Source organism: Diplotaxodon limnothrissa, linkage group LG10, assembly GCF_057381915.1.
Source record: "Diplotaxodon limnothrissa isolate DT_005_m linkage group LG10, D_limnothrissa_male_GT1.1, whole genome shotgun sequence".
Lineage (NCBI taxonomy): Eukaryota > Metazoa > Chordata > Actinopteri > Cichliformes > Cichlidae > Diplotaxodon > Diplotaxodon limnothrissa.
The window spans coordinates 8508825-8527347 of record NC_140605.1 but is presented as its reverse complement, the minus strand read 5'-3'; the positions used below and the strand labels follow the sequence as shown (position 1 = coordinate 8527347).

The window sequence follows — 18523 nt, the reverse complement described above, 5'->3', positions numbered from 1 at the left end:
GTATCACAGCACAAACTTTCCAAGCTGTTTCGATGCACTGAATGAGGCAGCGCGAACTGCTGCAAATCAACAAGGAAATCTCCCTGCAAGGTTGGATATAAGAATCCCTGAAAACCAAAATAAAAACAAGGAATAACAATGAAATACTATCCTTCGGGGTTTCGAGCGTCACTTTGTTTGCTTTATGCTCTATTCTGAGTGTGCATAGTGCAATCCGAACCCTCTGCGGCCGTCAGAGTATCTATAGATCGCCGAGGCGGGTTTACACTCAGACTTAGCTGTAAACAAGGCCATCCAGAGACCATGGCTGACCCAGCACCGCACATCCCCAAATATCTGATTCATCCCTTCAAAAGGCCAAGAGCAAACTTCTCAGCAGCTGCATGCTGAATCCCCAATAAATCCACCGGACCAAAAGCTTTGAATCGTGCTATGAAAACGAGGATGCAGGTGGCTGGAGTGGAGTTTAGTGCAATACATACTTTCCAGACAAGCCAAACAAAGCACACACACACACACTTCTCTCCTTCCTCTTTCCCTTGCTTCTCAAAGGCGATTTGCAGGGAGGAAGAAAGCACTCGGAAGCGGCGGCCTTTTGTTCCCCGATACTTTTGCATGAGGGAGGAGAGTATGTTTTGTTTATGGGACAACACAGTGTTACCATTAAGGCTTTAATCAGAACTGTTTTCTGCAGTCAGCCTGGAATGACACCCCTCTTTCTCCGATTTGGTTCCCACCGGAGGAGCAAACAGGAGGAGGAAGAAAGGAGCGGGGAATGTGGGAATGTCTCTACATCGTCGCCACGGCGGGCAGCTCCTAAACATGGCTTTAAATTAGGGGAAAAGAAAACACAAGCTAAAAAAAGGCAGGCGCTTAACTATACTCCTGCCTGCTAATTTGTCACCACTTGAAAAACGGGGGAAAAAATAGCAACAGTTTTAAATCACACTATTTTAAAGTCAGGGTATGCCAGCCAGTGTGTATGGTAGAATGCTTAAACAGAAGGGAGATTTAGGTCACCTCCGTCAAAGTTACACATACATCTGAACCACTGTCGGTGGACTCTATGGAGTTCTGGCTGCGTTCATATTAGAGAGAAGCAGAAATGGAGAACACTCAGTGTCTGGTTCTGGTTGGCTGGCTGGGATCTGACTAGTGACAGCTGGGGCTTGAAAGCCTTACATCCAAAGCCAGGGCTCGATGCCACTTGCTACATAGCAGCGCTGAGCTAAGCCCACCCCCTCCTGTCCAAGCCCTCACTCAAAAAGATCACTGTACTGGACAAAACATCAGGCTGCTGCCAAATAAAGGATCATCTCTTTAAAGTCAGAGAGCGGGAGGGGTGCTGGAGGCAAGACGAAATGGCAGTACGGTCGATCTGTCTGCTGCCACGTCTGAGACAAGGAAAGGGGTCACGGAGAGAGGAGTTTCTCAGACCATTAAACAAACAAACAAACAAAAAGCTAAATTCAACACCACCTGTGTGTCAGTGTGCGCAATCCATACCTTGTCGGGCAGTGGCAGACAGTGATGTACCCTGTGCTCCAGTTTGACGATGGTGATGAAGTCACTCTCTTGTCGTTCATCCTCACTTGTGTTGCAAAGAGACAGAGGATGATACTGCAAAAAAAAAGGAGAGAGAGCAAGGGGTTAGCAATATTTTTTCTTTGCAGTACTTGCTACAATGCACACTCCAGAAGCACGAGCACAAAGTACACAAACAATGAATCTGGGAATGATGTACGACTTAAATGGTAAATGGCCTGCATTTGTATAGCACTTTTCTAGTCCCTAAGGACCCCAAAGCGCTTCACACTACATTCAGTCATTCACCCATTCACACACACACACATTCACACACTGGCGATGGCAAGCTACATTGTAGCCACAGCTGCCCTGGGGCGCACTGACAGAGGCGAGGCTGCCGGACACTGGCGCCACTGGGCCCTCTGACTTACTGAACTTTCTTTAGAAATGATGTAAATGAGGCAAAATTACTCAATCACACTGAGTGCATGCAGAAGCAGTAGAGACAATTTAAGGCATTAACTATTACAGAATCACCAAAGCTTTCTGATATATTCAGGTGTAGTTTGGTGGGGGTTTTGGCATTACAAGGGCCTACTTATATTTAGATTTAATTTTTTTTAATTAAATAGTAGATAAATAACTCATAGTGTTATCATATCTACATTTTTCCATATCTACCCAAAAGACAACCTAAAGTGTGTGACCTCAAACCAAAAGCAAAAAAGAAAAAGAAATTTTCACAAAGATGCTTTAAAAGACAGTCTGCACAAAAATGCTAAAGCTCTTTTTCACACCACTAGAGAACAACACTTGCAATTTATGGAAGCCTTTATGTGTTAAATTAAATGGTTTCTTCCTAAACCATACCCAGGCTGACATCAAGAGGAAAACTTTGGCACCCTACGAAATCAATGACATGGATGGCAGTATTCACTCCCACTTAAAGCCTTGAGGACTGAAAGAATGAGAGATAGTCAATCTTTAGTGGAACATTTGATCCCTTCTGAAAGGAAGGAAATTCTGAGCTGCTGAAAGGCTGCATTTAAGAGCTCAAGGGATCGCAGCAGTGCTTGCAAGTCACAGACATGCTGTCACGGGCACAGGGAGTTGCACGGCAGTCGGGAAAACAGCATCGCTAATTTGCCTGGCTGACATGAATGATAACACCTCAGGTACAGGTCCTTAAAGTTCACAGATCACTCTGCAGCACCCGGTCCCTGGGGTTCCTCCCTAGCCCTGTCTTGGCCTGTCCTTTCCTAGCCCTGCTATGAGCTCGTCCCAGCCTGGTTCTGCCACGGAGGGCCTCTTCATGTGGCTGTGGGCTGAGGTAATGGGGCTCCCCCTCATCTCACCCAGCGGAAATCCCTAAATTAAAAAGACCCAAGGGTGACATCAACAGCTGGCATAATGACGTAATGTCCCGCAAAGGGCTGTTGCATGTCTGTCAGAGGGTGAAACAGAGAAACAGAGAGAGACAAGAAGAAAGCAAGCAGAATCGGGGAATCAGGGTGGGATAAAAGAGAAACACAGGGGGTGGACCTTCATCACAGCGGCTGTTCAACGCAATGGATTAAAATGAAATAATGCAGAATGTTATCGAGATATCGGCTGTGATCATTGGCATAAGAAACACCAGCATTGATGCTAAATGTCTGCCTAAGATGCAAACAACATGACAGAAGAAGTGCATTAACATAGTCACTGTCCGCTGTTTTAAGGGGTCCGGTTCCAGATGTAAATTTCCAATTCATTTTCTCTTCTGATAATTCACAAAATCCTTGGATCACAAGTTTTAAGCCAAGCCAACCAGCTATGAGGTGAATCATAAAAAGATTTTGATCTGGATAAAAAGAATAAAGGGAAATAAAACAAAAAGACTAAGGTACAAGACTGTGTGCATAACGACTGTAATTTTAACAGAGAAGGAACTACTCATCCCACAATGCACTGCAAATCCCAGATTCCACAATGAACAACGTCCAGCCTTCTTGAATGTAATCCTTTTCATTATTGTGTTGTATAATAATAGATTTTATTATATTTTGTAATTTGTGTGTGTGTGTGAGTAGTAAAGTTTTGCACTCTCTTTCTTCTTTTCCACCTGCCTGTTTTCACTCTCTCTGTGTTTATACTGCACTTTGCATTTAATCATTAATTACTATTATTCTCTGGCTCTCTTCCACATTTGTCCTATTGTCCAATATAACACAGACATGCGACTCCTTTAGGAGCACACACCATCATTTCATCACGTTGTAGCTTATAGTAAGTCTGCTTTGGATCGTTATGTTATGTCTCATAACCTAAAATCCTATGGCGACTATGAATGGGATGTTGAATGTTCTTCAAGAGCCATTCCTGAAGACTACTCAAAGAAATGACAAGAAAGATTGTCTAAGACCCTTCAGGCTGTGTTGGGGAATAAAAATGGTCATACCAAATACTGACTTTCAAGCTCATCTGTTCGTTCATATACTCTATTTCCATGAATGTGTTGTTTCACATGTTTTGCTGCAGCTACTTTCCATTTTCCTAGTCAAATATAATGACTAATTAGCACTTCAGTGGCAACCAAAACAGTGTGTGGTGGTACTCAACATCCACTTTTAAATGTACTGAAATGAAAGCATCTAGAAGATGACAGGTTTGCTTGACCTCACAAACAGAACCTGTTGTGAATTCTCAGACCCTTGCATGTTTCCTTAATGGCAGCCACTGTTCAATAGAAAGGCAGGCAACAAGACAGCATGGACTCTTGGCCAGCCTTGCATGCAGGGCTGCCAGCTGCCTCTACCAGTCTGCATTTACTAGGCCCAAATTAGAGGCCTACAGTTGAATTTGGCCTTTAACAAAGAAAAAGAAAGAAAATAAAAAACAAAAATCCTTTAATGACACAACTTCACAGATGCCATGACCTCTGCTCATTTTTGCTAACGGCTGCTTGGAAATGACGAGAAGAGCTGCATTCAGAGTCTGATTTTACAGTAAAATTACAACACTCATTTGATTCTTAAGGCTTATATGATCGTGTCTGGCTCTTGCCATGACATTAAACATGTTGATGCATGGGAGTGTACAATCGTAACTACTAAAGCAGATAATAATCCCAAAGCTGAGCCAAGCAGGCTCATAAGGAGTGGCTGCTTTTAGTTTCCTCTTTCTGATGCTCTGAGGGCAACCACCTCGATGGTCACAGTGTCTATGATTTGCATAGTCGGCAAGACTAAGCATTATCTTCTATTTTAGATATGCCCACACAACTTATGATCGGATGGCTGTGAACGCTCCCTGTGCCACCATTGGTACCATTTACCACTTCGAAACACTCCGCTGCTGGACTATAAACAGCAACCAAGACAGACTGAAATGTCTTCATTTGGTTTTTGTATGGCCCTGAGAAAAAGGGGCCTGGGAAACCAAATCACTGAGCCTCTATTTCACAGGCACTAGAAACCACAGGGCACACAAACAGTTCCCCACAGACTGTTAACAATGCTCACTCCTCCATTCCTCCTCCTCCTCCTCATCTGTTTAGATCTGTTGCAAAACTGACGAGGACATGTCCCTCGGTTCCTTTGTAGCCACGATTAAAGGCATTCCTTTCCAGCTCAATCAAAGACTACCCCCAAAATATTCCCAGGCATGAATTTAACAGCCTCAAAAACAAATACATGGAAAGAAAAAGGGGAAAATAAATAGTAGCTACAGTGAGAAGTCAATAATATTTTTTCCCCTCACTTAGCCCTGCGGATCTTCTTTTTTCATCTGCCAATAACCAGCAAGCGAGCGTTCTAGTTCATCTGTTGCCAGCAGGGAACCGGGCCTATGCAGTTATGTCAGTGTGCGTTAAAAGGGGGAAACAGAAAAGGCTTGCACCTCTTATCAAGCTACCGGTCAATTAACAGCTGTGCAGGTCACAGGGCTTCTGAAAAACTGGTGGCCAATCAAAATACATACTTGTTTAGTAGGAAGTGAAACAAACACTCCAGTAAGTGCTTTTTCTGTTGTATCACTCGAGACTAGGAGTGAGGAAGGTAAAAGGTTTAATCAATTGAACTCTGCCTCAGGGCCTAGAAAGCCTGCCAAGTTAGAGAATATCAAGGAAGAATTCAATCAACTCTGCCACATGCAAACATGCAGATACACACACACCCAGTGGGTGAATACATTTTCAATGCCAGCTGATAGGGTGAGAAAAAAGTCAGCATGTGATCCAGTTTTTTTTTTTTATTATTGTGACCACAGCTTTTTGTTTCTAAAGTTAACCATGTTCTAAACTGCTGTTCAAAGTGATACTCAATACTTGTTTGCACGACAGGTCTAATTAGACTCGTTTCTCTCGGCAGACGAAGGCAAATGTTTGTTTAAGCAACAGGCAACAGGTGTTGTGGATGCTACGTGACCCATTAAGATAATTTCCAGCTCCATATTTTTATTCTTGGACTATGCTGAAGTAGCTTTGCTTGATTTACACTTGAAAATAATCCCTTCTATGCTGTGCATATACTGTTCATCCAAGCTCTTTTAAGTACTCTCCCCTTCAGCCAATTTCCTGTTTGGCTCCACTTTGCAAACAGAAGGTTATTATATTATATTATAGTTATTATATAACTAATTATATTAATGATATTCTACAATAACAGGAAAAAAAACAGTGAAAATGAGCATTCCGAACAGTTAGAAGCCTGAGCTACTGTAACAGTGTATATAGAACACTATAAAAGGGAAATATATAGAGGTCCTCTTCAGAAGAAAAGGAAGCCTGAGTTGGCACGAAAGACTGAAACGTTGACCCTTTGGGAGCACATCAGGTAGCACGTTTGCTTTAATTCTGTGTGTGAGAGCATGGGCAAATGAGTGAGAGCATAGCTATGTATTGTTGCTAGAGGCACCTGAACATGTGCTTGCATGTGAACCTCTGTGTGCAAAAGTTTATGCCTGCTGATCGACAATTTTGGTTCTGCAGAGGAGTGAGTAACTCATCTCTGGGTGCAGGAGCGTGTGTCGGAATCTCAGCAATTGCTGTAGGGGTGGGGGGCGCTGAAAGTCTAGGCGCTGAGCCTTTTCTCAAATGTCAAATCCTTTCCCTGTATCAATAATCGTAACACACACACTGTGGTCAGTGCCATAGATAACACAGATACACACTGCTCAATCAGACTTCATGTATCTACACTAATTAGATTTACATGAAAGACTGATATAAGAGCAGTGCCCAGCGCTGAGGGGAGCAGAGCGTTCTTTCTCTGTCGGAGCATCTGGAAAAGTACACCCTGAGGCCCTCGCCTTGTCTCTCTTTGCAAATGCAAACGAACAGAAGGTATTACTGCTTTGGTCCTATCAAAACAAAAGACGTGTCATCTTTCCTCCCGCTTTATTGACAGTGTCAGACCCATATCCAGTAACGGTTACCACAGAGAATGACTTGGGGAAACACGATCCCATAATGAGGCCCAAATAATTACCACCAGCCCCAAATTTGCCCGGGCCCTTTCTTTAAGTACGAATACCCCCCCCCCACCCCCCCACCCCCCAAACTCCAGGCGCGTCAGGCTGTCTCTTTCTGTTCTATAAAAGGGATTAGACAGAGAAGAAAGAACCTGAAGACGGAAGAAGAAATGAAAAGGACACTGATGAGTGAACTTTCGGTTCGGCTTGGTAAAATGTCAGATGAGGGAGTAACTGTTATAAATCATATTTCCACAGATCAGAGTGTTCATGTGGGGCACTTCACACTTTCCTGCTTTCCTTGTTTCTAATAGAAACACATAGAAGCACAAAAGGGAGCACAAAAGTTCAACCGGGATGAACTTTGCACAACGAGGACCTGGGCTGGGTACAGCCTTACCTGTGCACAAAGGCAGCACATTTTTTTTCATCAAACCTTGTTGAAAGGGTTAGGGGGTTATTCATCCTCTATGCCCGAGCTCCGCCCTATCCACATTACATAATGTTAATCTAACCACACATACAGCTATATCGACCTGATCCATCGCTGTGATTCTCATCTGCAGTATTTGTAGTTTTGTTGCAATTTATTATGTCATATATCCACAGAAAGCTATAAGAACACAAAATAGATATACATATATCGTCAGTGCAATTCACTTTCATTTATACAGCAAATCACAAGAGCAGTCACCTCAGCAGTCACCTCAAAGTGCTTTAAATTTTAAGGTAAAGACCCAATAATCAGATGACCCTCTATGAGCAACTTGGCAACAGCGGGAAGAAAAAACACTCCCTTTTAACAGGAAGAAACTTCAGACAGAATCAGGCTCAGGGAGGGGCATCCATCTGCTGCAACTGGTTAGGGATGAGGGAACACTCAGTGCATCATTGGAAGCTCCCAGAAGCCACATAACTGCAACATAACTAAGTTCAGGTTTACCTGATCCCGCCCTAACTAAATCCAAAAGGGAAGTAAACTTAAAAGTAGAGAGAATGTCTGTCTCCCAAAGTTGCCCTTCATTGCTTCTGACCAGGTAAAACCTAAGTTTTACCTAAGCGTGTCAGTGAGTAGACACGCACTGACACACGCACTGTTGGTACACACCACCAACAACTCAGGTCACTCCATCAGCCTGAGGCCAAAGCTGCGCTTTACATTTCAAAGCTCTGAGTTAAACATAAACACAGCACTTCCCTGTCATAACAAATCAGAGGCTCGGCAACACAGCAGTTTGTTAGTGTTGCAGAGATCCTTCTTCCCTGTAGACACAGCAGCCACATCTACACAGCCTCCAGGCTTCCTGCGGCACATCCCCAGCCTTCAGGACAACTCTCAAGCTCTCTCAGGTTACCCACACCAGTCAGAGAGAAAACCCACACGCCTCCAAGTGTCAGTCACTCACATTTGGGAGCTTAAGGTCAGCTATCTGGAAATCAATTAGTTGGGGGGAGTGAGGATGGGAGGCTCCACATTATGGCAGAAAGAGAGGAATCAGGCAAAAAGGAATGTGAGGCAAAGGATCCACACCATAAGTCCTGTCCAAATAAGGTTAACACTAGCCAAAAGGCAACAACATGTGGTTTGTTTTTCCCGTAACAGAAAGAATTGATTATTGATCATATTGGATAGTGTCAGTGAGTAATATATAGGCAAAAGATACACGTAAAGGAGGCTGACGAAAAGAGAATATGGTGGAGGCGTAACAGGATGGAAGTGAAGAAAAAGACATATCTTGCATAGCTGAAATAAGTTTTATGTTAGATGTATCACCTTAGTGTGTAATATTAGCATTTTGCCTATGCCTGCTTGTTAGCATTAGAATCTAAACACTCAATGGAACTAAAGAAATGCAAACTGTGCAAAAAGTATTATTTCAGCCCTTATTAATAATCTATCTTTTGCCAGAGAAACACTACTTGTTTCAGGAGTTTGCAAGTAAAAAGCATCCATGGCCTTAAAGTAATATCGACTTGACTGGAGGATGGCTGTGTAGAGAAAGTCTAGAAATCATCTTGTCACCTGACATCTGTACAGTATTACAAGAAAATCTCCGCCAAGGCAGCTCACTCTCTGGGAAGTATTTACTTTTAAGGGAATAGTATTGTGTTTTTCTGTATTCATTTTATTTTCTTTATTCTTTTTAAACATACTTTAAGATTGTAGTGCAGCAAAAACACCTGCAGAATGCAGGCTTTTGTTATTTGCCTTACTGAAACCCATTTTTATTCACTTCACTTGTTTTTTTTATTTCATTTATTTCTTTGTTTAGTGAAATTTGTTTAAAAAGCTAATTTAAGCATTTCACCTGAACTAGGCAAGAAATTCTGGCTCATTGCAGGGCCTTAAGGAACGATAAGGGTCTGAGTGAAGATCAGTTAAAACAGGCTGGCAGAGGATGCGGTTTCAAAATAGAACCAATGCATGAAGCTGAAGCCCTCTCCACAGACAGACAGTCAGGGGCACCATCGCAGAGTTTAACTATAGATCTCTTTAACGAGAGACAGGTGCCCTCTTTACACACTTGCACATAAAATAAAATACAGTAGGCTGAGGGGGTGGTGGTTAATGCCACTCTTTTATTTGGAACACAATCTCATGCTCACCCCCCCTCGCATCCATGAATCCACCAACCAACATGTGTCTTTTGTAGCAATATGTTGTTCTTAAAGAGGGGTCAAACTTTATTATAGCACGTGAGAGGGAGATATCTTTCTTCTCTCTTGTTGCTCTAGCTTTCAAGCCATTTAAAATGCAGCTCATGGACTGGAAATGTAATGCCACCTTTCCAATGGTAAGCAATACCGCTAATTTCAAAAAGAAGCATAATTATATTGAAGCCTGTGGGAAAAGCCCTGCTCCCACTCCTGTAACGACTTCAATAAAGACTTTCCCGATGAGTAGTTGTAAGTACTAACTACTTACATTCAGAGTCCAGCCAGAACCTCATAGATTTGAAACAGAAATTGCACAAATTTCAAAGCAGTTTCTGCAGCATGATGGTTTAACTGCAGAATCCAGAGAAGTTTGCTTTTATATTGGAATCTAACCAATTGGCAAACAGTTGAGTCGAGTCACCTAATGCAAAGAAACATGTCACAGATGAGTTGCGCTTATCAACACAGAATGACTCAGATTAATGGAAACATGTTGTCAGTCTGCCTGCTTTTATAAATTAGATGGAGGTTAGTTGTAAACATTTCCCAATCTGTCTGAGATTGATTGCAGTCAGTCTGAGCCACAATTGTTCAGACACAGCTTACCTCCTGCTGTGTGACCCCATGACAAACAAAACTGGTCACACAGATGTTGAGAGTGTTGTACGGTCAATCTCTAGGTGACCAGTTGGTTGCCACAACTACTTGCAATTGGTGTCAGACAGCTGAAAAAGTTCAATGCAATCACCATCCAAGTTGCAAGGGGGTATCTATCTTGTTTTAACTGTAGTGCATCTGTGAACACCACAGCAATACATTAATATTAAAAAAAATCTATGATAAAGCACTAGTTTTTGCCAGCAACATAAAATGCAGATTACTGCTTTTAAAATGAATTTCTTAGTGAGCACATATAATATATATACTGTCTGTGTGATGATGATTTTTATTTAGCTTATCACTTGACAGCAGGTATGTTCAACCAACACAAAGAGGAGGAATTAACTAAAACGGTTGCAGAGACATGTTTAAGCACCAGGTTTCGCTTTGTACCGTAAATCCTTTTCCGGAAATGGCCAACCCATCCTCCCAGCTGCGCTGAACAAAATGACAACCAAAAAATGACTTAACCCACTGACTCTACAGATAATTCTTTTAGCATGTGCTCCTGTGTATCTTCACTTGCTGCACACCACAGAGCCTCACGTAGCTGCTTGTTCAGCCTTAAATGTTGTTTTCCTGGAAAGAAGATATCTGCCATAAAACTAAAGCAAGGCAGGCAGATTACTCAACTAGAAAACAACTTCTTCGAGTGGTCTCCCCATGGTCTCCCGCAAATTTTTTAAATAGCTGGAGGTTCCAAACTAGATCAAAGCACTTTTTCAGATGGATATTTTTGCTGTGCAGCTGTTATTACCTAGTACACTGTCATGGAAGATCTCTAATTTAATCTAGTGGAAAGGAAAAAAGAAAAACAGTGACATATTTTTCTGCATATGTCAATGTCTGCCACCAACCCTTCAGCCCACCCCACAGGGGATCCCATAACCACCTGTGGCCAGTGTCAGAGAAATGCCGTCATAAAGGCTTTAAGAGTGGGTAAACACTAACCAGAGGGAGTTTTTGTGTTATTTTTACTCATCGCAAATGTTTATGTAAACATATTGCACGGGCAACATGGCTTCATCCTTAGCAACCTTACCAGTAAATAGTCACAAAAACATCAGCACAGAAGCGCTCTGATGTGGCCTGCAGACTGCTTGCAACACACCTTGTAATTGGCAGCATAATTGTTTTCTTTTTTACTGCTATATTTCACTTTTGGCTGCAAGGCAGGCGTTGAAGCCACTTGATTTATGGTCAGGGAATGCGCTGAGAGCTTTTCAAGACAAACCAGCGCAGATGTTTCGGTCAAACATCGGGGAGGCTCGAGCTGCATATCCACCTGAGTCTGTCGGGGGAGCGGGAACAAGTGAGGGCAATCTCCTGCCCTCCTGCGGTTCGTGTCAGACCTTTATTTTTTGTTTTCTTTTTTGTCCTTCCTTCCCCCCCTCCCTTCCTTTCCCAAAAACTTGCCCCTGCTGCTGCTTTTGGGTGCTTCAGTTCCAGCTGGGTCCTGTCTTGTTTTAATGGCCAAATCAAGTGTACAGTTGTGTGTGGAGAAGTATGCATGCTCTATACTGTATGTGTAGGGGCAAGGGGAGGAGGGGTGGGGTAAATCTGCATGGCACATGGCCAGGAGTGCTGAGCTCTCCGTGGAATGCCATGGAAAAATGAGACAGAGGAATGCAGACTCCACTGAGCAGTGTAAACAGGCTGGGCTGAGAGAATGCTGCCCCGCTGCTTTGAAGTCGCTCCATCTCCCTATCACACACACACACACACACACACACACACACACACAAACACACAAATATATATCCAATACCTATTACTGTGTGATTAACCAGGAGAGCTTGATGTTAACTAGCAAGCAGTAGGTTGGACTTTGTTTGGGGCCGAGGCACCAACAGGACCTCCAAACACAGCATGTACAGCATGCGTGCATTTAAGATGTCCAGGCCGGAACACACACTCTATTTATTACTCAAACACAGATGCACTCACTTCAGCACATGGGCGCACATACACACCCACGCACATGCCTGTGCGGCCACACACAGCACGTCCCCACAAACATATACAGAAGCTCACACCTGCTCTGGCACTGCAAGCAGGACTCTTCAAGAGGCTTCCGGGACCGCTAACTGCAGTGAATTTTACGAACCATCTATCTCCTCCAACCCTCCCTCCCTGCACTCCCGCTTCAATATGGCCTTTCAACATCTTTGTTGAGCGTGTGGCAGTGATATCAGGCTAAGAATGTTTCCAGTGTAGACAGCAGACACGAAGGCACCGCAGCCTACACCTCAGCGTCTGAGCCAGCCAGCTGAGGAATCCACTCAAGTGGGCAGGTAAACACCGGTGCCCTTTGGAACGCCACTCACTCCTTCTCTCTCAGAGAAGCAGAGCCTGTGCAAGTGCTCTACAAATTCACTCTGTACAAAGTGTGATGGTATTCAAAACCTGAGGGTTCGATATATAAAACTGTTTTTTATGGGATGATTTCCTGCTTAAAATGGACAACAAAACATGATTCTTGTTCTATTTGTATATTGAAATTTTAAAGTGATCCTATTACATTATTTGTTTTGTATTTTTAAATATCTACAGTGTAATAATGTTGGATTCTTATATAAAACATAATCAAAGTTGCAAATAATAAACAGTATGTGCGAAAAATCCCTGTGATCTAAAAGCTCACGTTTCAGATTTCTCTAAGCACTCTGCTTCACACAAATTTTCTACTCTTGGTTTAGTTTGAAGTAATTAGGGGATATCCCTAATGTAGCTGTGAGGATAAACAAAAGCCCAACAAACCTGCTTTTCAAATCGTAAGGACAGCCAATCAGAAGACAGCTGGCTTAAAGTTATGCAAAGGCAGTTAAAAAAACAGTGGTTAAACTGAGGGGCTACACCAAGTGTAAATCATGTAAGACCACTCTGGCAGGAATGAATAAAACCAATTGGAATTGTGGGAATAGGGGGACTTTAAATAAGCTAAAGAAAAAACAATAACAAAAATTTTTCACTATTATGGACTTAAACTACATATTCATAGTGAAAGCTTCCCAGTACACAAAGATTTTATTCAATTCAATTCATATTCATTTATGTAGCGCAAATCCAAACAACAGTCACCTCAAGGAGCTTTAAATTGTAAGGTAACAATAATACAATAATACAGAGAAAACCCCAACAATCAGACGGCCCCCTATGAACAAGCACTTGGCGACAGTGGGAAGGAAAAATTCCCTTTTAATAGGAAGAAACCTCTGGCAGGCTCAGGGAGGGCCAGATGAGGGTGAGGCGAGAGACACAAAACAAAAGACAGACATGGCTTAATAACATGGATTACTAATGATTTAATGCAGAGCGGTATAAACACACAAAGAGTGATAGGAGGTGAGTGAAGAATGCGAATTATAGCTTTCACTGAAATAGTTGGAGGTCAGTAGTCTCAATAGTGGTGATGAGGATGGAACAAGTGTGCTTTTTAACTTTTTCCACCATGTCTTTTCCTACTAGTTTGAGCGACCTTCAGCTTTGGTCACTGTAGCAGCTCCCTTGTTCTTACCCCTTACTTTGTCCTAATGGCATTTTTTCCCCTTTGAAGTTGTCTAAAACACGTCTATGACTCCCTGCGCTGGCATCAGTAGTGTTTTGATTTAGTTCTTTTTGGCTTGGAACTGTACCTAGAAGTTACGCTTTTACTCCATTCTCTGTAATTTATGCTCCCCTCTGGCTTCTCATTTGCATTTGCCATAAAGCGGATCCAGGCTAAACAGGCTTGGCTAACCTGACTAATGTGCCACATTTAACCACAATCTGACATCCTGCCAAATCCTTTCTTTAAAAACTCGCTCTAAAAAAGCCTGCGCTCAATCAGAGGAACATCTCGTACCAAAGTGAATGTGTTCTTGGCTACACAGTCGCAAAGAATCTTGAATGAACCAAATGCAAAATTCAAGATCTTTCAAGAATCAGGCAAAATTCTGCAAATACATGACAAACAGTGCTTATCTACAGTGATAGGAGTCTTAAATAATGGGAGCAGACGCCCGAATCGTTGCCTAACATCTGCTTGTTCCAACAGCACCACGCACTCAACATATCCATATATACACTCATAAAAGTCTTCTGTAGTGTATATACACATAAGTCACTAGTCCTATGTGGTAACAGTATGTGTACAGTACACACAGACACTAACAAAGTGCAGTTAAGTGGTGGCTGCTGCGCAGCCCCAAGTCCGATGAATGAACTCCTCTGGTGGCTTTGCACAAATTACATTTATGTAGACATCATTCTTCATTAAAATATATTTGGTGGATAATTACAGAAGTGCATGATGAGTGTGTTGAGCCTCAGTCAAAAAAGCTCTGTCCACCGCAGCGGCGGAATTAGTGTGCAGTACTTTAAAGGCTTTTTAGCGCTTGTTTACTGTCTCCGAACTCTGTGGGATGGAAGGTAAGGAGAGAATGGCCTGTCATCACAGCTGCGCTGTCATATCATAGGAAAACTTTTAAATTGGTACTTCTGCTGCATGGTGTGGCAGGTCTGCTGGTGTATTCTGGTACCTGCTTATCTTATGAAGAAAGCTGATTTACTGCCTGTGATTTAGGGGCCAGCCGGTGCCACAACCAGGCACCGCTCCGCTACTGGCACAGAGTGAGAGAGACTTTGGTCAGGAGGGTAAGGTGCATAAAACCCCAGAGGCAGTTCATCTCCCTCTCCATGCCTTACACTCTCCGTCTCCTCCTGACCTGGCAGGTCTGCGGGCCCGCAGGCAAAACACTGCTGTACTTCTGCAGATCTCTGGCACCAACGGAGAAGTCCTTTTAATTCAATCACAGAAAAACAGAAACTGTATTTAAGCTTACGTTCTTACTATCACTGGCCAGGATTCCTTGTAAACAGAGATTTGGAATCCTCAGCGTCCTCTCTGTAGAAAAGAGAATGTATGTCCCTAACTTTTCTGCTTTCTTAGCCTCTGGGAAATGAGTTAACCCATCTGGGGTCAGTTCCAGGAAGCTCCTTAAGTCATTTCCTGCTGGAATATTTATGGGGTCACTTTCTTCACTCCTGAGTCTTTTGGGCCCCAACGAGACATTCCCCTCTCTGTCCCTGCACTGTTGTTAGACATCCACCCTTCATGTTAGTTTTCTACTGTAGCTAATGAATTACAAATAATAAGTAGATCATTTGCTAAAAAAATTGGTATTTCAGTCAATCGGTATTGAAGCCAAAGCTTCAGAAGGAGTTCAGATTTTTCAGAAGTATAAAAAATTGTTAAGTTAGGCACCATTAATCTTTGTTTCATTGTGTATTATTTTGCTGTGCCAACAACCTGGTTCAATATAAAGGACATGAGCCCAGAAAAGCAATTTCTGATGTCACATGTAACTGGAACCAGTATCTATTTTCAAGTAAAAAGTCATGAATGGCATACCTCTGAGACACAAAGGAATTCAAGTTTCCACTGTGGCATTCTGCGGTTAGCACCTACAGGCATCTCCGGGGGTCTGCGACACAAACTGACGGATGCGAGACCCATTTACTGAGACTGATCAACTCATCTTTCTAATACAGAGATAGCTGCCCCCGGCAACCTAATCTCATATCTTTCAAGAGTCACTCAGCAGGCCCACATCAGACCTTTACACTTCCTCTGTGGGGTCTCCTTCCCCTGGCCCTGAGGGTGTGAGGTCTCTGTGAGTCTCTGTGATGGTTTGTGTGCAAAGACACAAAAGAGGGTGACCTCATGTGACATGAACACAGACTTGAGAGCCTTGTCTGTATTGGACTCAACTGGAGGGTCCACAGTACTGCTGTCTTCTTAATGTTTTAAATTGAGTGTTTTGTAGTCGGAGCCAAACTGCTGGCTTACAGTGACAGTCTATAGCAGTGCAGGTTCATCAAGAAATAAAAAAAAAACTAAAGGGATGAAGCAGATCCTTTGGTACGTACAATTTTGCACTTTGTAGTTTTAGTGTATTTAAAACTAAAAGTAAAACAGAGATGTACAAGACACAGGCAAGGTCTGAATTCACGGATGCTTCCAATGTAAGACATCCTCTGCGGTCCATGTCATGTGGTCCCAAGGCTTAGTTTGGTTTTAGTCATGGTTTAGAGTTAATGTCACTTCACACACACACAATACTACCAAATTACCAGAGCTGTCATATGTTTTATTTTTGTCTTACAGGAAAGACAAACAACTTTTTATCTCACACAGGCATCCTAGTCTCTGGAGAAACAGAGATGCAAAGATGGCACCTGAAACTTTGGACATCTCTTATTTAATTTAATTTCAGGTAGTTTTCTAAGGGGTGGGGATTAGATCAGGGATCAGCTCTGAGCCCCTTCTTGTTTGCAGAGTTGATGGACATTTTAAGAGATCAAGTAGGAGTCAAGATCATGATCTGTAGTGACAGTAAGTAGCAGGTGGTGAGAGCCTGTAGAGGTGAAGGTACGAACCAGAAAGGAGAGGAATGAAAGACAGCAGAAGCTAGACAGAATGCATGTGAATTAATGAGAGGGAGAAAAGTCAGATGCAAGGAGTAGAGGTGATTCCTATATAGCACTTTTCTACTCGAGTTAGACAACTCGTCTCAGTCAAGAAATTTTTTTCTCATCTAAGTGCCTTCTATCTAACATTCACATGCTAGTGAATGCATCGGGAGCACCTTGGGGTACTCTATCTTGCTCAACGATACTTTAGCTTTTTTACTGGAGCAGCTAGAAACCAACAACACTTCAAGGAGTAAATGTTCTTCTATACTTTATGAGCCACAGTCAACCCTCAAACAATTTGACATACCTGGGGTCAAGCAAAGTGAGGGGGGAGTGAATGGAGACAAGTGTCAGGGGTGATTTGTGACAAATCAGAAAGAGTAAAAGGAAGGGTTTACAAGACCTGCTACGATGTGTGGTTTGCAGGCAGTGGCACTTTCAACAAGAAAGGCGGCTGAGCTACAGATGGTGAGATTTTCATTGGGAGTGATCAGAACGTAGAGGATTAGAAATGGTACATCAGAGATATATCTCAGGTGAAGCGGTTAAGAGACAAAGTTAGACAGGCAAGGCTGGGATGGTTCGGACATGTGCAGAAGAAGGACAGAGGAAATACTGGATGGATGCTGCATGGTAGAAGGAAAAGAGGAAGACCACACAGGAGGTTCAAGGATGTAGTGAAGGAAGACATGCAGAGGGTTCGTGTGACAAAAGAGGATGGTAGGTCCCCTAAAGCGAGCAGCTAAAGATTGTAAGACATAATATCTCTTCATTTTTTTCTGTCTTTTTGAAAGTGTTTTTTTTTTATTTCAGCTAACTAAAATGAATTTTCATGTAGTTACTACATGCTTAGATAAATCCTTTCTGCGCAGATTATCGTTTATACACACTAATTCTGCTAACACAGCATCTATTAAAATGCTGAAAGTGTCAGCTTTGTATTTGCTGCTGTCGTTAATTTATCTTTACTAACTCCACCGCTGACTTTTCTTTCATGCTAACTCGTTCGAACTTGGATGCCTGCTAGAGTTATTGTCACATGTCATCTTTACGGGTGAATTCCTATCAGAATGGAAACCTTGCCTGACGCGTAAAGCACTTCACATTCTCCACTTTTATTTTATATTTTTCTAAAGTAGGGATTTGCATGTACTACTGCTAAAAGCTCACGTGTGATCAGACAGACATTTAAACTCTCCACAGACGATTGAAATGAGAAGCAAACAAAGACAATGACTGCTGGAATGCACTGCTCTACTGAGCGGCTGGCAGACAACAACAACAATGTGGGAATCGTTTTTGGGTTTTTTTTCCTGGAGCTGTGGGAGGGTCAGGATCTCAGTTTGTGGCATTTATTGCTATGTGAGGAGGAGGACACAGTATAAAGTGAAACCAGAATTTCCTGATCCATTTTTATGTCAGTGCCTTTGTAGACAAGCCAACATCTCCACAGTCGAATGAGCACACACCTGCACCCGGCGGAAAGGAGACGGAGGAGAGAGAAACAAAAAGCAATGGAACTTAAGTGTAAACCGCAGCAAATAACCGCATAAAATTAAACTGGATCAAAATGATAAAGGCTGGTGGGGAAAGCACAGTCTTTTCCTTGCAATGGGCCCTTCTAAACTCAGCTGCCGCGTGGGTGGGCTGTAAATCAAAGTCAGCTTTTTACAGGAATTGGTGCTGTGTGGCAAGTACCAGCTGCCACTCCACCAAACTACATCAACGATCCAGCTCTCTCCTGGCAAACCACATCACAGCCAAACCAACA

At 42.7% G+C, this 18523-nt stretch overlaps 1 protein-coding gene across 1 annotated transcript in view; it reads right to left on the bottom strand.

Moving 5' to 3' along the window:
• The window catches only part of rnf43 (ring finger protein 43), a 109176-nt gene that overhangs the window by 27479 nt on the left and 63174 nt on the right, over nucleotides 1-18523 (bottom strand). Inside the window, exon 2 of the mRNA XM_085364317.1 lies at nucleotides 1507-1620. Within this exon, the coding sequence (XP_085220443.1) occupies nucleotides 1507-1620 (114 nt within the window). The remainder of the gene's footprint in view (nucleotides 1-1506; nucleotides 1621-18523) is intronic.